Source organism: Argentina anserina, chromosome 1 (assembly GCF_933775445.1).
Source record: "Argentina anserina chromosome 1, drPotAnse1.1, whole genome shotgun sequence".
In the NCBI taxonomy this organism is placed as follows: domain Eukaryota; kingdom Viridiplantae; phylum Streptophyta; class Magnoliopsida; order Rosales; family Rosaceae; genus Argentina; species Argentina anserina.
The window spans coordinates 4,694,687-4,714,186 of NC_065872.1; the positions used below are offsets into that span (position 1 = coordinate 4,694,687).

A 19,500-nucleotide genomic window follows, 5' to 3' on the forward strand; every position below is an offset into this window, starting at 1 on the left:
ATTTTGTTGGGAAAAATATTGATCATGACTACGTACCGGTAGTATTTGGTCCACCCAAATTCTTAGTTCTGCTGATAATATTCAAGTTGTTTATTTAGATTCAGATCGAACCTGCCTAAATCGATTTATCACATCAACATGTGGACTATTCGCTGGCGTGTACGTTTTTTGGTGAATTATAATTATTATATCATGGAAATCAAAGAGAGCAATAGTGATTTTGTAAGTAGTTAATTAATTGGATTCTTCTATATATGCAATGCAGGGGTTTGTTTTTTTGACAACAGCAATGCAGGTTGATCAGGAAGTTTTTGGTATTTTGCCAATAATGCTAGCTAGCTTGTTTTTGGGTCTCTGGGGACTGGGGTCTTCTAAAATAATGATGATCGAGTATAGTTTGTAGCGATTTGTCTAAAATAATAATGCTATATGCCGATACAGCATTAGAAGATGACTCGTGGCTAGGATGATCCAAAAAATATGAACTGTTTCTTTGATCATTGCTAAAGATTTTTGATGTACTTATCGAGCTACTGGTGTGATTCAATTCCCTTGACTACAGTTAATTACAGATGTGAACTTCTAAACTAACCCATCAAATGATTGTGAAACCAAATTAACATATGGAGGTGAAAAATAGTGATGTTCACGCATGTTGAAGTTGTCTAGCTAATTAATAAGCTCTTTCGGCCTCTATATATACTTGGATTCACTAACATGCATGGCATACCCTCTCTAGTATATTTAGAAAAAAAAAATAGCCAAACAGAAAAGTAGCTCTTCAATATTAGTACCACCACAGCTGAGAGCGCGCTAGCCACCATTGATTGTAGAGATTAACGCGAGAAAGGGAGAGAGTCCATCCAGGAGTCGATCTCTTGTGGTTTTGGATGGTGTTCATGTTTTCTCGCTCTTCCTTTTAATCATATCCTCCCCGGCCTCCTAAAGCTTTCCGCTCACTCCCTCCCATTTCTTTTCCGACGAAAGACGAATGGCGATGATCGCCGGTGCCGGCCAACTAATTAACTCTTTAGCTTTCCAGACTCAATTTCAGGTATTGATTCATCGCATCGTGAATATTTATCTTGCATACATGTACACTTCAAGTTTCTGGTTTTTCTTCTCGTACGTACGTTCATGCGAATTCTGGGTTGCATTAAGTGATTTAATTCTCTAGCTAACTTAATAGTGATCAATAATCGTATCAAAAACAAATAGTGATTAATACAGAAAAACAAATAGTGATATCCATGTTATTATATATCGTCATACTCTGCAATTTAGTTTTAGGAACAAGTATGTACTTGCAGACGATGGAGTCTGACATTTTATTGCAGACTTATCTGCATGCATTTCTCTCTACCACAGTTCAATATAGTCTCATAATTATTTGTCTTTTTTCTTTTACAAAGAAAAGGAAACAAAACGAGAGAGATTCCTGGTCTTACTCACATTACCGTCTGTTATATATGGAAGAAAGAGAAACCACAGCTAGCTTTGCGTTATGAACAAGCTCCACGTAAGATCTGAGTTCGCGTATTGACGTAATACCCAGTAGCCATCATGATTCTTCTTCTTCTGCTCCTTTTATATTCTTATCTCAGAAGAGTGAGAAGACAAAGGATGATGATAACGAAAACTCATTCCACGTCATTAAGATATGACATATTCTCTTACATGTATGCAAAATCGATTCCTCAAACAACATGTACGTAGATCTAGCGATAAGTGAGGACTTACGTGTGAAGGTGGCACATTAACGTGTCGGTACTAGAATGACCCTCTCTTTCGTAGAAACATTGGGAGGTTAATTTCTAGATAGGAAAATGTTTTAGCGTTAATGAGACGTCAAATTTGGCGCCTCAATCATATATGGCGTGTCACATCATTAATTAAAATAATTATAACATGTCAGATTTAAATAAAAAGACAATCATAACTTTGTTAATCAAATAACTCTATATTACAGTATTATAAAAAAAATTGTGGCTCTTTTTTTTAAATCATTTTTATCACGATAATGCTTCTGAAATGTAATAAAAAAATTTGATATCTACAAAAATATGATTAAAAAAATATTTTTATCAAAATAAAACTATTTCATCTAATAAAAAAAATATTAGTGTGCGCATTATTCGTCTTAAATATTTTTTTAGAGATTTTTCATATTTTTGTAATTTAAAATTTAATAGAAAATATATGGTAATCATCAATACAATTTTGATTGACACTATTCGATGTAAAAAATTGAAGAAAAATATGTTAGTTGGTTAATCTTTTGAATTTACTTGTTTTTGTACATATTCAGATTTGTGGCCTAGCATTATGTTTCTGTCGATTCAATTATTCACTTTCTGAAGGCAAGCGAACCAATGACTTATGTCCTGTCCTAATCTTTTAGCTAATTTTGTTCAAATTATGTGAACGTCTACATTTCCCTGCCTTTAGAATTCGGGTCAAAAGCACCGGAATTTGAAAGTGAACCATATTCTGGAGTCTTCAGAATCATTTGGTTGGGTACAACTATACTTCATATTCATCTAGATCGACCATTAATGTATTTGCATATTAATTACCATATAAAGAGATATTAAGGGGAATAGGGTCATTTATAGTATGTCCAGCCAAGTTTCACTCCAATTGGGTTTCAGCATTCAAATTCTCAAGCCAGGTAATAATACAGAAAAGAATATTTGTGCTAAAATCCGAAGAGAGAAAATAAGATTTTTGTTTTTGACACCTTCTAAGAAAATTGAGATTTGTCCAATAACTTGGGGAAATAATAGAGACGAGAGCTTACTGATGGAATATGGTACTGAAGCACGTCTTGACAAATGTTACGTACTTTCATGGCTATTTCCTAGAGAAGTTCACAAGCATAGCCTTTTACACACTGGCACTTTCCCAGTAAAATATAAAGCTCACTACTACGATTTTAATCTGCTCTGGATTTTCCTTCTTAAATCATCATTTGGTTTTCTTCTGTTTCACAGGTTGTTGCTTCTTGTCTATTGGAATTGTTCTAGCAAAGTAAGAAAAGGGTTTTAAAGCTTCTCAACCAGAGCTTAAACACTTCCAAAAGCTAGCACATTGCAGCTGAGATTTAACTAAACAAAAGGAAAACAAAAGCTACATTAGGGAAAGATGGGTTTCTGGACTCTGTTTGAGGTGGCATCCATGCCAATTCTGCAAGTTTTGATAATCAGTTTGTTGGGAGCCTACTTTTCTACAGAGTATTGCAATCTTCTTCCTTTAGGCGCTAGAAGATCCTTGAATAAGGTATGTTGTTTTAAAATTGAGCATGATCCTGCGTGTTTTCTTGTGATCTCGAAAGTTGTTGAGGCTTGATTTGCAAATGCAGATTGTGTTTGTGGTGTTTACGCCTTCCCTTATGTTTGCAAGTGTTGCTGAGACTGTCACATTTGAGGACATCATTTCATGGTATGCAACATTTGTAAGAAATTTTTCCCATTTACAAATTTTCGTATTTATGACAGTTTGATCGTTCATTTTTCAGGTGGTTCATGGTTGTCAATGTAGCACTTACATTTTTGTTTGGATCGATTCTTGGATGGTTGGTGGTAAAGCTACTGAAACCAAAGCCTTATCAGGAAGGCCTTGTAATTGCTACATGTTCATCAGGTAAATTATATATTGTCAAAGTTCATTTCTGAACTCTCTCATATTGATGTAATATGAACTAATTATGTTCAATCTTATTGATTATATAGCAAACTTGGGAAACCTTCTGCTTATACTCGTGCCTGCAATCTGTCATGAGGCTGGGAACCCCTTTGGCGATCATGAAGTTTGTAGCGCAGTTGGACTCTCGTATGTCTCGTTTTCCATGGCGGTAAGAAAATCACTTGCTCTTCATGATGTACAACATGAAGTTGGTATTAACAATTTTTCACTTGGTTGGTGATGCAGCTTGGTGGTTTCTTCATTTGGACTTATACTTATCAGCTGATAAGATCCTCAGCTGTGAAATTTAAGGCACTTCAAGAAGCTGAAACTGCAGCAACGAAGAGTCCGAACAAGGACTTAGATGCTGATGGGGAAACTCACCTTCTCAAAGGAGGAGATGAAGAGCAGGGTTCTATTGTAGTCTCATCTAAATCGTCAGATCACCCCCCTGCTGTAAGTATATATCCTTTTAAGGTTTAAATGTCACACTAGGCTCAGTTTCTGGCTATGTACAAATACTAACTCAAACTTTTCTTTGGACTATCCGGATTACTCAAATAGCAGATAGTACCTCATGAACCAGATGTATCATTCACCCGAAGAGTACTAGCATTGTGTCAACAGATATTACATGAGTTACTGGCACCACCAACTTTGGCTGCAGTGAGTTTCATACCATATCATCTTTATTATATATGCAGGTGCTTCGTAAGACCTGAGGACTGAAGCATAAGTTGAATGTTTGCTTTATTTGATGTCTATGAGCAGATCATTGGATTTGTCTTTGGGGCAATTCCATGGCTGAAAGGCTTGATAATTGGCGACAACGCCCCCCTCCGAGTGATCCAAGACTCAGTTACACAACTCGGGTAAGTAATTTCTACTTTTAGAGTTAGTGATTGCCACTATGCCTCAATAAAATTATTTCAAGACAATTAACAGCTAATGCACTGTGCAGGAATGGAACTATTCCTTGTATAACACTTATTCTTGGAGGAAATCTCATCCAAGGTAATGGACTTAACTTATAAATTCAAATTTTCCATGAGTACACTACTTTCACAAGATCTAACCAAGTTGTTACTGCTATATGCTTGTGAAAAATAGGCTTAAGAGCATCGACAATCAAAATACCAGTCATCCTTGGTATCATCATTGTTCGATACATTCTACTTCCAGTAATCGGTATCTGGATTGTAAAAGGAGCAGGCCAACTAGGGTTTCTCCCACCAGACCCTTTGTTCAAGTTTGTGCTGATGGTGCAGTTCACATTGCCACCTGCCATGAACATTGGTAAGCAAGCAATTGCAGAAACTACTAACACTTCACTGAATCTTTACCTAACCAAACAATGCAGTTCAATTCGAGTACCGAATGAACCACAGAAGTGCTTACATGCCTATCTGATGCTATTGCAGGTACCATAACCCAGCTGTTTGACGTAGCCGAGGCAGAATGCTCGGTCATCTTCCTGTGGACATACTTGGTATGTGCATTAGCACTCACTGTGTGGTCTACAGTGTACATGTGGATCTTGTCTTGAATTGTGAAGGATGGCAAAGCCTTCCCAGAAGTAGCATGCATGAATACTTTTGGTTAGAGATTTCGCACGTAGAAGCAGAATTACATATTGGCTTTCTACGTCTCCATTTCTGATTCAATTGGTTTGGAAGTAAATTTTTTGTTCAGTGTGGTTTGGTTACCAGATGTCAGAAGTAAAATCTGAAGCCAAACAGGGTTTAGTTAAATTGCCATACGTCGATGTCAAAACTAATTGACATCCTTATATGGAGTCATGTATGTAACCATGTGAAATATTTGTTTAGTGGATTGTTCTCTAGAATTGAAACCAGTAAATTGGTACAACCAAATAACTGCACTGCAAATACGGCCACAACCTTTTGCCAGCGACCGCTGTTGTCGGCAAAAGTAGATGCTCATTGTTTCTGAAGACAGTTTCATTTCATTTTCTTCGCAGAACAAGAACCCTGGATACACGTAACATAATGAACCCTCCATAGTCATTAACCGGCCAGTTTGCTTCTAATCTTTCAGAATCTACAGTAATTTGTGAACACTCGCGCTGAGAAAAAAATATCAAGATAAATGAAATGAACTACAATATCCCTGTGCCGCAACCGCTGCTGCTCCCGGAGTCGTGATTATTCCAACCAAGCATCAATGGCTCCTGGTTCACACTACTGTCCGGGATACAGGAAGGACAGGTTACTCATCCAACAGCTTAAGCTCGAGCTTGGGTCTATTCGGCTGGGGCTCGACAATCTCTAAATGAATTCTCACTGTCTGCAGAACACTGTATGAAATGCTACCATCCATTTTTCTAATCTTCTGCTGTTGCTCATCTACAAACCATTCTCCACTTCCCTTCTGACCTCTTGGGGTCAAGTACACAGGCCCTTCTATGCCAAACCTGCAAGAGAAAGACAGTAACGCATTACTTCACAAGTTTATTAATCACAAGGCTGAACAATGTTCACTACATAAGGCTGAACAATGTCCTGACGAAAATCAACGGAAGTAGCATTATATGGGACAAGTGATTTGTTAATCAGTCACACAAATAGTCAGATTGTAATCAGATGAAGACATCTTCACGTCTATAATTACACCTGGGAAGATTTACGCCCTTTTACACAGACACAAATTTGATCAAACAAAAGGGATGATTCTGAATGGGTTTAAGAAACATACTTGGGGACAAATACAAAAAATCCATTGGATCTTATCCTGACAACTCTTGCCTCCGTGTCTGTTGGCCTGCATGAGCCAAATGAAATAAGAGAGAGAGAGAGAGAGAGAGAGAGAGAGAGAGAGAGAGAGAGAGAGAGAGAGACTGAGATATTAAGAGCTTCATACCGTGTTTTGAAAAAAATCAGGGTATGGAGTTCCACTGAGGCCCGGCTTGCCATCTGGGCATTTCTATGTCGATAGTTTAAATCTGTAAGACAACAAACGAAACAGCAAATATGAGAAATAGATAAATAGACATGCGATTGGATGTTCTATAGAAGATATTGGGATAGTCTTGGTTTATAAAAAGCAAATATGACAGGGAAAACTTCTGTACAATGTATAGAAAATGGGCTCATTTAGAATACAAGCTGATGGCTGCAGATAGATTATTGTTAAACTATCATTTATGAACATGGGAGTATTCTAATACCCAAAGAAAAAAAAAATTTGACATGAGAAAATCCATACTTTCAGCAATACTATTGAGTTGGGTTCCATCATCGAATACAGTTGGAAGCTTGTGTATGCCCAGAGATGCAGCAAGCAACCGGTGCACTATGACATCTGTAGAAAAATAAACTTCTCAGGTCAATCAACAGTAACTCAGATCACCAAGATCCAAATGACTAAAACTGAAATTAACCTGCATATCTCCTTATAGGAGAGGTAAAATGTGTATAGAGAGGTGCTGCAAGCCCATAATGTAGGTATTCTGGAAGGCTGAGGTCCCCACTACAGAAATAAACTGCCTAGATTGTGCCAAACAAAGAAACAAAATATGTTTAGAATGGTTTTCTTGGAAGTGATTCCTCCATACAAAACCGATCTACGAAAATTACCTGTGTCATGCATCTAGTAGCCAATATACGGATCAGCTTATTAAAGTAGGGATCATCACCCTGCAAAAACATTTACATTGCTATTAGCATTTGAGAGAGAAGAAAAATACATAAAAATACCTTGAGCCTTTAAGGCTCATATCATCATAACGCCTATTAAATTAACACTTACCACAGCATGGTCGAGTGAATCAGCCAGTGCTTTTGAAGATGAAACATCCAAGTTGAGACCAACAGCAGCAGCTGTCCGTAACAAAGGTTCAAGCATCTCTCGTGTCGGAGTAGGATGGCGCCTGCACCAACACACATGAAGTGTAAAATTGGTCAAACCAGGCACACGGATAAGTTCAAATGCAGGTATATATTGTAAGCCAGAAACATTAGTGAGAAAACTAATACATCCAGAAGCTGATGTATACAAACTCAATTAACCTACTTAGATTATCATGCCTGTCTGATTTGTAAGTAAAAGGCAACCAGAAGTCCATTTTCAGGATGATAGCATGAGGCAATGACATTACTCAATAAAAATCCATCAACATACCTCAATAGTGAGCACGAAGAATAATGTTTAAGAATCTTCTCAGCAACTGAAACATTAGCAGCAAGCATAAACTCTTCAACCATTTGGTTTGCTTCACGTATCTGGTACATACCTGCGTAGCAATTATCAACATTAAAAAAAATTAAGAAAATAAACGATAGCTCAGGGAAAGCCAAGAAAGTAAAATCATTATAAACATAAAGCGAGCAACACTGGAGGTCATGTTCTCAAAGTCCTTGCACGTGATACTCTGAAGGTTAATGACTCAAAATACCACACATACTTGTAGTGAATCGGTCAACAAGTTAGTCAGAGAAACAGAACAAGCACAGCAAACCAAGAGAAACAACCACAAAGAAAAGAACACAAGAACACAGATTTAAGGTGGTTCAGCAAATAGCTTTGCCTACATCCACCGGACAGAAACACACTTCCACTATATTAATAATGGGTACACAAGAAAAACTAAGGAAACAAGGACTCTCTTCTCTTCCTATATTTCTCCTCTCTGCCCTCTCTCACCCTCTAACCGAGAATGGAACACACTTTGCTCTTTGTCTCTGTGATACTAAACCTAGAGCATAACCCCTCCTTATATAGCCATAAGGACAAACATGTTTCCTCACCAAATAGGAATCTTATTCCTAATAGTGGTAGGCTGTAAAGCCTCCTCCTTCTACAAGTAAACCATCATCAATAAGGATTCTCTATCCTTACCGGAACACCATACTCTAAGAAACCATCTTAGGAAAAACACATGGGCTGGAAACCCAACAATACTAACATAATGTGAATGTGAAGTATTCTTTAAATAGAATTATGCCTACATACTTCGAATTAATTTCAAGAGATACTGTAACTTTCCGTGGTGAATTACAAAACAGCATAGATGATTTCTTTCTCAGTGCAGATATACCATAAATCAAAATGCAGGGGAGAATAATATTACTTGCTACTTAAAAAACATACCAATATCGAGGGGATCATGAGTCTCAGTGTCAATTTGAAATTTGACTTCCGCCGATGCAAGAGTTAAGGCTCCTCTTTCTATACGTCTTGATCTCATTATCTGTAGCAGTGTATATGAAAGGGTACTCAGTGAAGTTGAGAGAAAAAGAAACATATTACAGATGTTTGAATATATAATTAAATGGTCCAAGTGCAGACCTTTGCTAATGTGTTCATGTTTCTCAGATCTGTAGTTACTGGATCTGTCATCCGGCTGAAATATAAGAGATATAATGAGAAACCAAAGGTGCGAGACAGTTATAGAGGACATTAAAAGGGACGACCATGTTGTGGTGGAAAGTTCCAAAGCCCCACACAGGGTAACAGATTAAATACGTGATGCTGGAAAGCTTTAGGTCATTCTCTCCTTCTATAGCACTATAATACCAGATATACAATTTTAGATATAGACATATATGCATATATGTTTGGTTTCAGGATTGTTTCCAGGTTTATTTCTTATCAAATCATTCCCAAGTCCCAACCCTCAGATAACCTCCTCTAACTCTTATAAAAATTGCATGGATCAACTCATTTTTACAATATCCATCTTACTTTTGTGCAGTAAACTGATGCAGCAGACTAATTCTCTGCCTAAATTAATGTAGCAATGCAATATATGGGTATATATATCAGATGAATACGAATTTACATGAAGACGAATAACAATCATCTTTTTTTTTTGCAAAGGAATAACAATCATCTTTACAGAATGAGAAGAAACAATAGTACACAAAAGAGAAGACTTCCCTCCATCCAAAAGAACAATTAGAACTCTCAACAGAAGCAACTGGCATGGTTAAAATGAATTAATCCATCATAGTGTACTTAACTAGGAATATAAATGTACCTATCATCCATCCTTGCCTGAGCTTCCACATAAGACAATGCGGCAGAAGATTTAATGACACTTTTTGTGTATCTTGTAGATATAATCTCAGCTTCAGATGTCATTTCCTGGAATTCAGTTAGGTAGAATCATAACGATCTAAAAAAAAGGTAACTTATAACATAAATGAGTGTTAAAACTGACAAGTAAACAAAGAATTAAAGTGTCTTATCATGACTAATTTGTAAATAAACATACCCAAATCACAGAAAAGGCTAGCCTTTCCACATCAGCTCGGAGTGAACATATATCTGGACAATAAAGATTATTAGTCAGTATATACTCAACAATGCAGACTATAACATTGAATAAGAGAATTAGACCTTCTGTCAGAGGCTTAGGAAGCATGTCAATGCGTCGATCGACAAGGTAGACTGATGTGCCCCTTTGTGAAGCCTCATCGTCGAGAGGGGTACCAGGATGTACAAAATTTGTAACATCAGCAATATCTAATTAATGTTAATGATTCAAACTTGTCAATAACTTATATCTTTCCATGAGACCTCATAAATGTAGTAGGATTATAAATATGTATAGAATGGGGGCATCCAACTCAATAACAGGCAACAGGTGGAATTCCCAAAATGAATGTCCTCATAGGTGACATGACTTGGGCCAAAAAAAGGGGAAAATTATATGAGTATATGCAAGGTTACACATTCCCAGATGCAGGGCACTGTCAATACTTGTCAACAATTAAGTTAAAGCGACTGTTAAACACTAATTTCAGGATACGGACACCAACTTCATAATTTCCATTTGGAAGAGCTGTACAATGAAGTGCATCGTCGATATCCTTGCATCCTGTATAAACCAGAAGCAAAGTATCTTAGCTTAATGTTAACTGAACCATTTTTCCCAACACAAAACAGCAAAACTAAGAAGAACAACAAGTACGAAGAGGAAGGACAGAGACAGGAACAGGTCATATACCAGGAGGGTCCACACTGAAGACACGTAATTGTCGCAAATCCTCCCTAACAGGATTTGCCAAATCTTCAGAAGACACGGACCATGGCAGTGGCGGCAAGCATGCTAGAACTTGAGTAGAAAAGGGTCTTGTATTTATATCATTCTCAATCAAGACCACCTACAGGATAAAAAAGCCAATGATAGTTGCTGGCGTTTAATATCATTTTATGGTATATATCCATATAGCGTTTTGTTTATATATAGAAAAATCAAATGTTTAACTACTACATAGGAGTAAACACATGTTTACTCCAACAATAGTATAGCAAGCAATTGAACCCTTCAAACATACCTCAGTTTCAGTATCTTTATCACCAATCTGTCCTATAGTTCGTACATAATGGCCAGAAGGATAACGAGACAAACAGTCCCAAGAATCAACAGCCACAATAATTCTTTTGTCCAAAAGATTTTCTAGCTGTCGAGTTTGAATTCGGATCTTAGGAATCCTACAATCTTTTGAGACGAATAAGGCATGCGATATACCACCACTGCCAGCAGGCTTAGCCATTGGCTCCAAAGATCCACAATAACTGCATGAAAGATTGATTAGCTTATATCAGAAACTCCGCCAATAACCAGAAAAGCTTATCATAACCAACTCTAGCAACAAAGCACAACAGGTGTACAATTCGAATCCTAACAGTAAGTTTCAGTTGCATATGATTTGACTCGGTCAACTTACGAATGCCAATTCCGCTTTATAATACCAACAATACGGCCAGATGGACGACTTGAAACAGAACATAATTCTCCAGTGGAACTTTGTGGTGGAGCTGTGGTTCTAGGAGCATCATCAGCACTGCCAGGAATTAGATGAACACCTTCTTCTTCTTCATCCTCTGTGAGAGAGGAAAGTACAGAACATACTCATCAGAAGAATACGATAAGGAAACCAAAAGTAGAGAGAAAGAAGTCCTAAATATAGGCTCCAGAGGCCCAGCTTAGAACTTATTCACATGTGGGCTTGAGATACCAGAATTCCAACAGTAAATATATTTTGAGAATCCTCTTCTTTTTTATACTATAGGAAGATTTTTTAAATCATTTTTCTCAGCATATTCAACTCGAAAAAGTAATCAGAAATTCGAACCAAAATTAGCCCCAAAACTCAGACTTATGATTTCAAACCAAGCATACTCCTCGTGATATCAATTAAATGCATGCAGACCATTTTCATGTATCAACTACCTGCATCTGCAATAGCAAGATTTTTCTCCTCGTGCCATTGCTCCTGTGGCAGAAGCTGGACTGCCACTATATCACCATCAAAGGCCCTATTCATGTTCGCACGTCCATAAATTATTATTTCTTCACCAATGCTCTGGCTTCCAACATATGCTTCAAATGGATTGTATCGGTTCACCCTAAGTTTTCCTTGATGGTAGAGATTTTGCTGGATACCAGAAGTAATCTCCGATAACGGTTTATGCTGGCAAAAGTAATGAGAGCAAGGAACTAGTAAGAACCACTCGTTTTCATGTTACTTAAGATCCATTCGCAAAAAAATGGAGACTCAGTACTATGATACCTCTGAGTAAATGATTTTCTTCTTTGATGGTCTCAAATCTTCAACATCCTCCATTGTTACATCTTCTGACGATCCAGGATGCACAAGCAGATCAAGCAAATCCGGTCGGCTCAATGATCTCACATACGACTCCACTGAAGTTGCAAATTAGTAGCTTTATCAAAGTTTGCTCACTGACACACAATACCAATAGCCTATTGACTACTAAGACAGTAATCACTCATACACACCTGTCTCTGCAGCAATCCCCTCTTCTAGAGCCTTCCTCTTATTCTCTTTGTCATTTGTTAAAAGTAAAATACGAACCGAACCAGCCAGATGAGTTTGGTACCACTGAGCAGCCACGCGAATAGCTGAATAGCAATTTCTTCAATGTCAACAGATTTCTTAATTTTACACTATATTCAAATGCAATAACCAGCAAGTGGATAAACAAGAGCTCGAGTCCAAGAAGGCAAGAACAAGTGCAAACCTCTATCATTTCGGTCATTTTTACTCTCTCCACTCATGTCGGTGACGTATGTATCCCTGTACACGGAGCAACAATCACCAAAATTTCCAATACGAAAACTCGAAAGCAACCTATATGATAGATAATGCCACTTCTAATTCAGCAAAAGAAAAAAACCTACCTATGATGCTCATTAGAGAAAACAAAGAAATGCCGCAACGAATCGCTGCAAAGAGCTCTAAGCCTATGGTAAACCGACATGTTCCGGTTCTTGACCTCCTCGAGCACAATCGAAAGCACAACCACGTCGTCAATAGCCACATTCTCAATCAAATCAATCTGCCAAAACCAATCATAAGCCTCAAAATCACTTGCTAGATTCACAGTTAGTGTTCAAATTCAACCAAACACCAATAGAAATGGAGATTCCGACCTGGTTGAGCACCACATTCGTGTCGAGGATGAGGACGGTGGAAGCGGTGGCGCTCAAGCGAGCGTTGGAGGTGTCGCAGCCTTTGCATACCGGAGCACCGCAGTAGATATCGTCGCGGAGATAGTGCTCTCGGACGACCTGAGAGGCAGAACAGAAACCCTAATTAGCTGAAAAACCCTAGGTTTATGGTTTTGGGAGGGAAACATTGAAGACTCCCCTGACCTTGGTGACTCTGCCGCCTCTGGTTCTCTTGACGTATGAGCGGTTCTTAATCATGGTTGGGGAGGTCCGACTTGGGCCGAGCTACGGTGGTTGGAGCTATCGGAGATGGAGGAATACGACGTCGTTTTTGGGTGGTCGGCGAGTTTGGAGGGATGGGACTGTGAAATATATTGCAAGTAAGAATCTGGTTTTCGTATCCGGCCGGTAAAGAATAAAAGAAATACAAATTACAGTGGCACGTGACAAATGCGTGAGGGCTCAGTTCACAATTCGCAATAATGGCCTCCACCGCTGCCCTAAGGCGGGCGTGTGTTGCTGTCTACAGTTTTGAATCTAATCAAATGGAGAGATGGAGAAAGAATTTAAAAGTCCGAAATTAATTATACTTTACAAAATTTTATCTAATCATTCGAAATTCAACAGAATTTTACGAAATTTTATGAAACTCTAAAGAAAAAAACTCTACAAAATAACACGAAATTCTACCAAATATTAATATAAAAATAGTACGGTAGGTTGGTAGTTCTTATAAAGAATCTAATTAAATGAACAAAGGGTTTACAAGTTCAAACTTTTTTATAGTTTATAAAATCTTACAAATTTTACCTAATTATTAGTTCAATCAACATGTTATAAAGGAGGAAAATAAATCCATAAATTTCAAAGAAGGAAAAGAGGGGGGAAGAAGTTATTTATAACCCTAAGACTCAGATATCCAGAGCAAAATTGTTAATAACTTCAAGACCAATAATCTCATTTATTACACTTACATCATAATTTTGAGAAATATTTACACAGACAGAGAAGTGAGAGATAAATAATATAAAATGAGTAAGAGTAGTTTTTCTTTCTTCATCACCACTGAGAATATCAACTTACCCCTCATATCGGTAGTCATATCAATTAATCGGTCAAATAACAATATGTATTAAAAGTAGATCGAATTATATAATTTATGTATTTATATGATAATTTTAAAAGTAAAATAATCTTAATTATCAGTGAGTTCTTTAAATTTGGCCAATTGAAAATGAGTTCATAAGACACGAAAACTATACCTTATGTTAGATTCATTTTATAGATAGATTAAGGATTATGATTTCATCGGTGTGGGGAACTGGCTTTTCCCGCGTTTTCCGAGCCCAATTAATAACCAAAACAAACCCGATCGCGAAAGCAAAGACAACCCGATAAGTCTCTACTTCCGGAGTTAAAGATCCGAACCTTGCCGGGTCGGAAACCCCTTCGAATCTTGTAGTCCCCGACGCCTCCGCTTAGTCTCTCCTAAACCCCACGCCTCACTATTTCTTCCTCCGACGTCTTTCTTGACCATATTTGACCCCCCAAAGCCCCAAATTCCTCAGAGTTCTCGGTCATTGGGGGGAAGCAGACGCCTTGGATAGATGAAGAAGCACCACCACGCCGCCACGTGGAAGCTCCTCCTACTCCTCCTCCTCATCCCCATCCTCGGCTCCTTATTCCCATACGCTGCCGTCTCGGCCTCCGCGCTCCAGCGATCGCAGCCGGACCACCACAACGCCGGCCTCTCCCGCTCTCCCGGCCGATCGCTCCTCTCCCACCCGCCGCCGTCAGTATTCTACACTCTCGAATTTCACCGATTTGTTAGCTCCATCCTGTAATTAAAATTTAACACTGTTTGGCTTTGATCTTTGATTTCGTCAGTCAGCGTATCTCTCACTTCGAGGCGGCACGGGAGGGGAAGTTACTGCTGGTGGACAGTAATTCCGGCGCGGTAATTTATGGCGTGGATTTAGGGAGGCCGCTGTACAGTTCATATCAGGCGCCTCAACTCAGAAATAATGTGTACGTAGAAGATCCTAATAGATTTTATCTAGACGCTGACGAAGATGGCCGACTCTATAGCATAAGCAATGGCATCAAAAGGGTATGCGTATACGACGCTCAATTTTTTTCTATGAGGTTTTCATAATCATCCATGCATTATTCATGATGGAATTATAGGATCAATTAGAACATTCGCGTATCTAATTTCTGACGGATAGTTTTGTCGAATTTGTCAATTGGTCGGGGGATGAAACACTCCATGATTGTAGCTGCAATGCATTGGAATTTCGTGTATTGTTCATTAATCGTTGGCTTGCTTGCAGAAACTTGATAGGCCTATGGCTGAATTTGTCCTTCTGACGCCTCATACATCAGACGATGGAAGTGTAACAGTTGGATCGATGAAGACCACGACCTATGTAATTGATCCTTGGACTGGAAGGATAATTCACAGATACCCTTCAACACTTGGAGAGGAGCAGGGTCTACTTTACCCTGGTATTATCAAACGCATTAAGCAATTGGTCAAGCTTGGTCCAACGAGTCCGAATTCTGCTATGTCGCAACTACAAGTACTGGTGACAGAGTTTACTCTGATGACGTACTTTCCGAAGTCAAATGAAGTCGCCTGGAATTTGACATTTTGTGAAATTGGAGTTGTATCATTCTGTTCAGATATTGAGAATCCTGTTATCGGGGCCCTTGATTCTGAAGCAGGCGGTGATGTTGCCTCACCATTACCATGCCATTCCAAAGTAAGAGTACCCCACCAAAGGCGTATATCGATTGAACCACCTGTACATGGCAGATTATTAGAGGAACAAAACAAACATAAGATACTCTCGAATTCTGCTTCAAATGGGAGGAAATCTCCTACTGGCATGTTGGTCTTGCTTTTTGATCGATCACGAGTTTGGACTCTCACTTTCTCCTTTTTTATCCTCCCGGGCTTTGTTATATGCTGCTGTGCTTACGTGGTTAGTAGGCAACGGCTCGCTGATCCAAATGCTCTGCCTTCCAAGAGTAAGAAGAATCAGAAATCAGGAGAGACAACTAGTGACATTGGTGAAGAGGAGAATCATGTATCATCTCAGGATGAGGAAGCTTTAGCCTACTCTGATGGTGTCAACAAAACATTATCACTTGATAAACTATTGTATGGTGCTGCGGTTGGTCGCAGGATTGGTAAACTACTCATATCAGATAAAGAGATTGCCAAGGGAAGCAATGGTACCATTGTGCTGGAGGGAATTTATGAAGGTCGACCTGTTGCAGTCAAACGCCTTGTTCTAGGTCATTATGATATGGCTTTCAAAGAAATTCAGAATCTTATTGCATCTGACCGACATCCAAATATAGTACGCTGGTACGGGGTAGAGTATGATCGAGATTTTGTTTATCTCTCTTTGGAGCGCTGTATCTGCAACTTGGATGATTTGATACAAATTCACGCAAATTCCTCCCAAAATCCAGTAGCTGGTGAGGACCATCCTGTGATTCAAAATAAGGTTCGCTTGTCCGTGGTGAAGAATATCATGCCAGATGTTAATTTATGGGAAGATAATGGTCTTTTGTCCCCTCTATTATTGAAATTGATGAGGTTGGTTAACATTTACCTCAAATCTGTTATATATCAGTTTTCACCTAGCATCGTCTTGACATTATTTTTCATTTGTGGACTTAGGGATGTGGTTTCTGGGCTTGTGCATCTACATGAATTAGGGATAATTCATCGGGACTTGAAGCCTCAAAATGTTTTGTTGATCAAGGAAGGCTCGCTGTGTGCAAAGCTGTCAGATATGGGTATCAGCAAGCAACTTATTGGGGACATGTCTTCGCTGGGTCATCATGCTACTGGAAAGTACTTCTTTACCTTTAACATTCAACACACAGGGTTGGAGGCACCGATCACATAATCGTCTAGCTCACAATCCAGTTTAGCTATGCTATTCCATTACTCATGGGTAATATTTATTTTATGCTTGCAGGTAGTGGTAGTTCGGGTTGGCAAGCACCCGAACAGCTTCTTCACGGGCGGCAAACACGTGCTGTGGATTTGTTTAGTTTAGGTTGTGTCCTATTCTTTTGTATCACTGGTGGCAGACATCCATTTGGTGACCGCCTTGAACGTGATATAAATATTGTGAAGAACCAAATGGATCTGTTCTCGGTCGAGTATCTTCCAGAAGCTTTGGATCTTATATCTCGATTGTTAAACCGCGATCCTGAATTGAGGTAATACTGAGCATTAGTTTCTTCTAATAATTCTAAGCAATAGTTATGCATTATGCAATGGAGATGTCTCCTGTACGACTTTTACCACTGCTTCCATTGAATCTTATGTTGCTTTTTTCAACTGAACTAGCTAGCTTATTATGAGGGTTCAAGTTATTGTAGATATATTAAGTCAGCTACGTGCTGCCCCAGTTTCTTCAGGCATACTTGGTGGCAGGTGGTGTTAGGTTGGATGTCTTGGAATGTATTGATCTTGAAAGATTAAATGTTGTCACTGCATGATTTGTCTTTTAAAGCAAAGAGTCATTGATGTAAACAGACAACATAGTGGTTTCTAATTTTGATGGCATCTCTAAATATCTATATGGTTATTTTTTTATTTCGTTAAGGCCAAAGGCTTTGGAGGTGTTGCACCATCCTCTTTTCTGGAGCTCTGAGACAAGAGTCTCATTCCTGCGAGACTATAGTGACAGGGTAGAATTGGAAGATAGATGGTCCAACTCTGATCTTCTGAGAGCCCTAGAGAGTACTGCGCCCAGAGCTTTGGGTGGGAAATGGAATGAGAAGATGGAACCTGCATTCCTCACTAACATTGGCCAATACAGGCGTTATAAGTTTGACACCGTCCGAGACTTATTGCGAGTCATGCGGAACAAATCAAATCACTATAGAGAGCTCCCAAAAGAAATCCAGGTAATCTTCTCCTTTTCCTTCTGAATTTTTCCAACTGAGAGTATGTATACATTAATAATTTAGGAATCAGAAATGAAATATCTGTGACTATGTCAACAGTGTCAGTAAAGTAGATTGTTCGCTTGTTTGGAAAAATTCATTTAGAATCATCACTGCGAAGTGTTTCAGAAGTAACAGTTATCAACTTATCATAGTCTTAAGCATGGCCGCTCTTATGTATATGTCTATGTGCTGGTACGAGTGATATTTACTCTTGATTTGTGGTGGCTGTTCAGGAACTCCTAGGACCATTGCCTGAAGGATATGATGCCTACTTTGCAAGCCGGTTCCCAAAACTTCTGATAGAAGTATACAAAGTTGCGTGCAAACATTGTAGAGAAGAGGAATGGTTTCAGAAGTATTTCAAAAGTACTGCTAATGAGTCCTCGGGTCTCTAGTCACCAAGTTATGCTGAAATAAAACACTTGCTTTGTGTAGGGTTGGCGTAGTTTGTATGTGTAGATGCCTGTAAATATATATAATGATGTATAAAATTAACCGATGATCTTTATAAATGGTTTCATCATCAAATCACTATCATGTTTTCATTTGCCAACAGTGTGATAAATTTTCGGAAAAGAGTGAAAAAAAGTTGTTTGATTCGTGTTTGGTTGATTGAGGGCTAAAGAAAGTGATTTTGTCAATTGTAGAAACAGAGGCCTTTCGGTAGTTGGGACATGTTATAAGAGAAGTTGAGGTCCTTGAGGATGATAGGGTTATAGAGGACTCTGCAGAATGTTTTGGCTTGTTGGCCCTGTAAAAAGCGCATTCATCATGTCAATTGCATTTTTCTGTGCCTGGGGAGATATCACTTTGCTCGTCCCCGGTAAGTTAGGGCGTTGTTAACTAGCTCAGCTGGGGTGATCCCTGGCGTGTGACTCAAGAAATTACTGAATGAGGTGAACTGTGTCGGTAAAGCAAAATTCAAATATTCAATTTTGTTATTTTTGAAAATTGTTTCGAAGATACCTGTTATCATAGTCGTGAACAAACTGAGCTCCTAGGACAAGTGCCCGGTGGATATGATGGCTACTTTCAGTACTTCGCAAGTCAATCAGCTCCCAGAAAATTCTGATTCAGGCGGGCAAGGATGTGTGCTTGCAGGTTCAGATATGCCTGTAAGTAATTCATATCCCAAGAATCTTTCTGTATGCTTTCATCAAATCACTAGCATGCATGATTCATTCAGGTGGTGATACAGTCATTTTAGGGTGCGCTCTTTCAAGTTGATGTCTGGATACTAGTTAAACCTGTTAATTGATCATATCCTGAGTCCATCTGGGAGGGGACGGAGATCCCCTGGCAGTTAATATAATATAAAACACATTAGTAATACCAGTGATTAGCAAAGTTTGTACAAATAGGTAAGTGACACTCATGCCATTTTGCAGACCAAA

General features: G+C 38.7%; 3 protein-coding genes across 4 annotated transcripts; 2 read left to right on the forward strand and 1 right to left on the reverse strand.

The window, feature by feature from the left end:
• Window positions 1-755: 755 nt before the first annotated feature.
• Window positions 756-5,530, forward strand: LOC126805019 (protein PIN-LIKES 7). Of its 2 annotated transcripts, none has more exons than XM_050532108.1 (11): window positions 756-1,054; window positions 2,994-3,279; window positions 3,362-3,441; window positions 3,518-3,642; window positions 3,732-3,853; window positions 3,931-4,140; window positions 4,249-4,350; window positions 4,456-4,556; window positions 4,646-4,698; window positions 4,795-4,980; window positions 5,106-5,530. In XM_050532108.1, exons 2-11 carry the CDS (start codon window positions 3,145-3,147, stop codon window positions 5,228-5,230), a joined length of 1,239 nt encoding a protein of 412 aa, XP_050388065.1. In that variant the 5' UTR covers window positions 756-1,054; window positions 2,994-3,144; the 3' UTR covers window positions 5,231-5,530. The 2 variants fall into 2 exon arrangements, with proteins under 2 accessions (XP_050388065.1, XP_050388066.1); XM_050532109.1 differs by having other exon boundaries at window positions 4,252-4,350.
• Window positions 5,531-5,707: 177 nt separating this feature from the next.
• On the reverse strand, window positions 5,708-13,518 carry LOC126805017 (exosome complex exonuclease RRP44 homolog A). Its single transcript, XM_050532105.1, has 24 exons — window positions 13,331-13,518; window positions 13,109-13,246; window positions 12,857-13,014; window positions 12,697-12,752; window positions 12,455-12,577; window positions 12,225-12,358; window positions 11,885-12,125; window positions 11,379-11,535; window positions 10,986-11,226; window positions 10,655-10,811; window positions 10,457-10,525; window positions 10,045-10,170; window positions 9,920-9,972; window positions 9,683-9,789; window positions 8,992-9,046; window positions 8,794-8,893; window positions 7,825-7,936; window positions 7,453-7,573; window positions 7,281-7,340; window positions 7,085-7,190; window positions 6,910-7,005; window positions 6,565-6,646; window positions 6,400-6,465; window positions 5,708-6,118 (listed from the first exon to the last, which is right to left on the reverse strand). Exons 1-24 carry the CDS (start codon window positions 13,382-13,384, stop codon window positions 5,914-5,916), a joined length of 2,817 nt encoding a protein of 938 aa, XP_050388062.1. The 5' UTR covers window positions 13,385-13,518; the 3' UTR covers window positions 5,708-5,913.
• Window positions 13,519-14,703: 1,185 nt separating this feature from the next.
• LOC126805018 (serine/threonine-protein kinase/endoribonuclease IRE1a-like) lies at window positions 14,704-18,587 on the forward strand. The gene is made up of 7 exons (XM_050532106.1): window positions 14,704-14,918; window positions 15,014-15,236; window positions 15,460-16,736; window positions 16,821-16,997; window positions 17,129-17,371; window positions 17,761-18,064; window positions 18,340-18,587. Exons 1-7 carry the CDS (start codon window positions 14,734-14,736, stop codon window positions 18,499-18,501), a joined length of 2,571 nt encoding a protein of 856 aa, XP_050388063.1. The 5' UTR covers window positions 14,704-14,733; the 3' UTR covers window positions 18,502-18,587.
• The last annotated feature ends 913 nt before the right edge of the window (window positions 18,588-19,500 follow it).

Coding starts and splice junctions, on each gene's coding strand:
- LOC126805019 (XM_050532108.1), top strand. CDS start 3,145: ATGGGTTTCTGGACTCTGTTTGAGGTGGCATCCATGCCAATTCTGCAA. Junction 3,280..3,361: donor CTAGAAGATCCTTGAATAAG/GTATGTTGTTTT, acceptor TTGCAAATGCAG/ATTGTGTTTGTGGTGTTTAC. Junction 3,854..3,930: donor ATGTCTCGTTTTCCATGGCG/GTAAGAAAATCA, acceptor TTGGTGATGCAG/CTTGGTGGTTTCTTCATTTG.
- LOC126805017 (XM_050532105.1), bottom strand. CDS start 13,384: ATGATTAAGAACCGCTCATACGTCAAGAGAACCAGAGGCGGCAGAGTC. Junction 10,526..10,654: donor CTTCAGTGTGGACCCTCCTG/GTATATGACCTG, acceptor TGGTTTATACAG/GATGCAAGGATATCGACGAT. Junction 7,574..7,824: donor TCTTCGTGCTCACTATTGAG/GTATGTTGATGG, acceptor GTGTTGGTGCAG/GCGCCATCCTACTCCGACAC.
- LOC126805018 (XM_050532106.1), top strand. CDS start 14,734: ATGAAGAAGCACCACCACGCCGCCACGTGGAAGCTCCTCCTACTCCTC. Junction 14,919..15,013: donor CTCCTCTCCCACCCGCCGCC/GTCAGTATTCTA, acceptor TGATTTCGTCAG/TCAGCGTATCTCTCACTTCG. Junction 16,737..16,820: donor CTATTATTGAAATTGATGAG/GTTGGTTAACAT, acceptor TTGTGGACTTAG/GGATGTGGTTTCTGGGCTTG.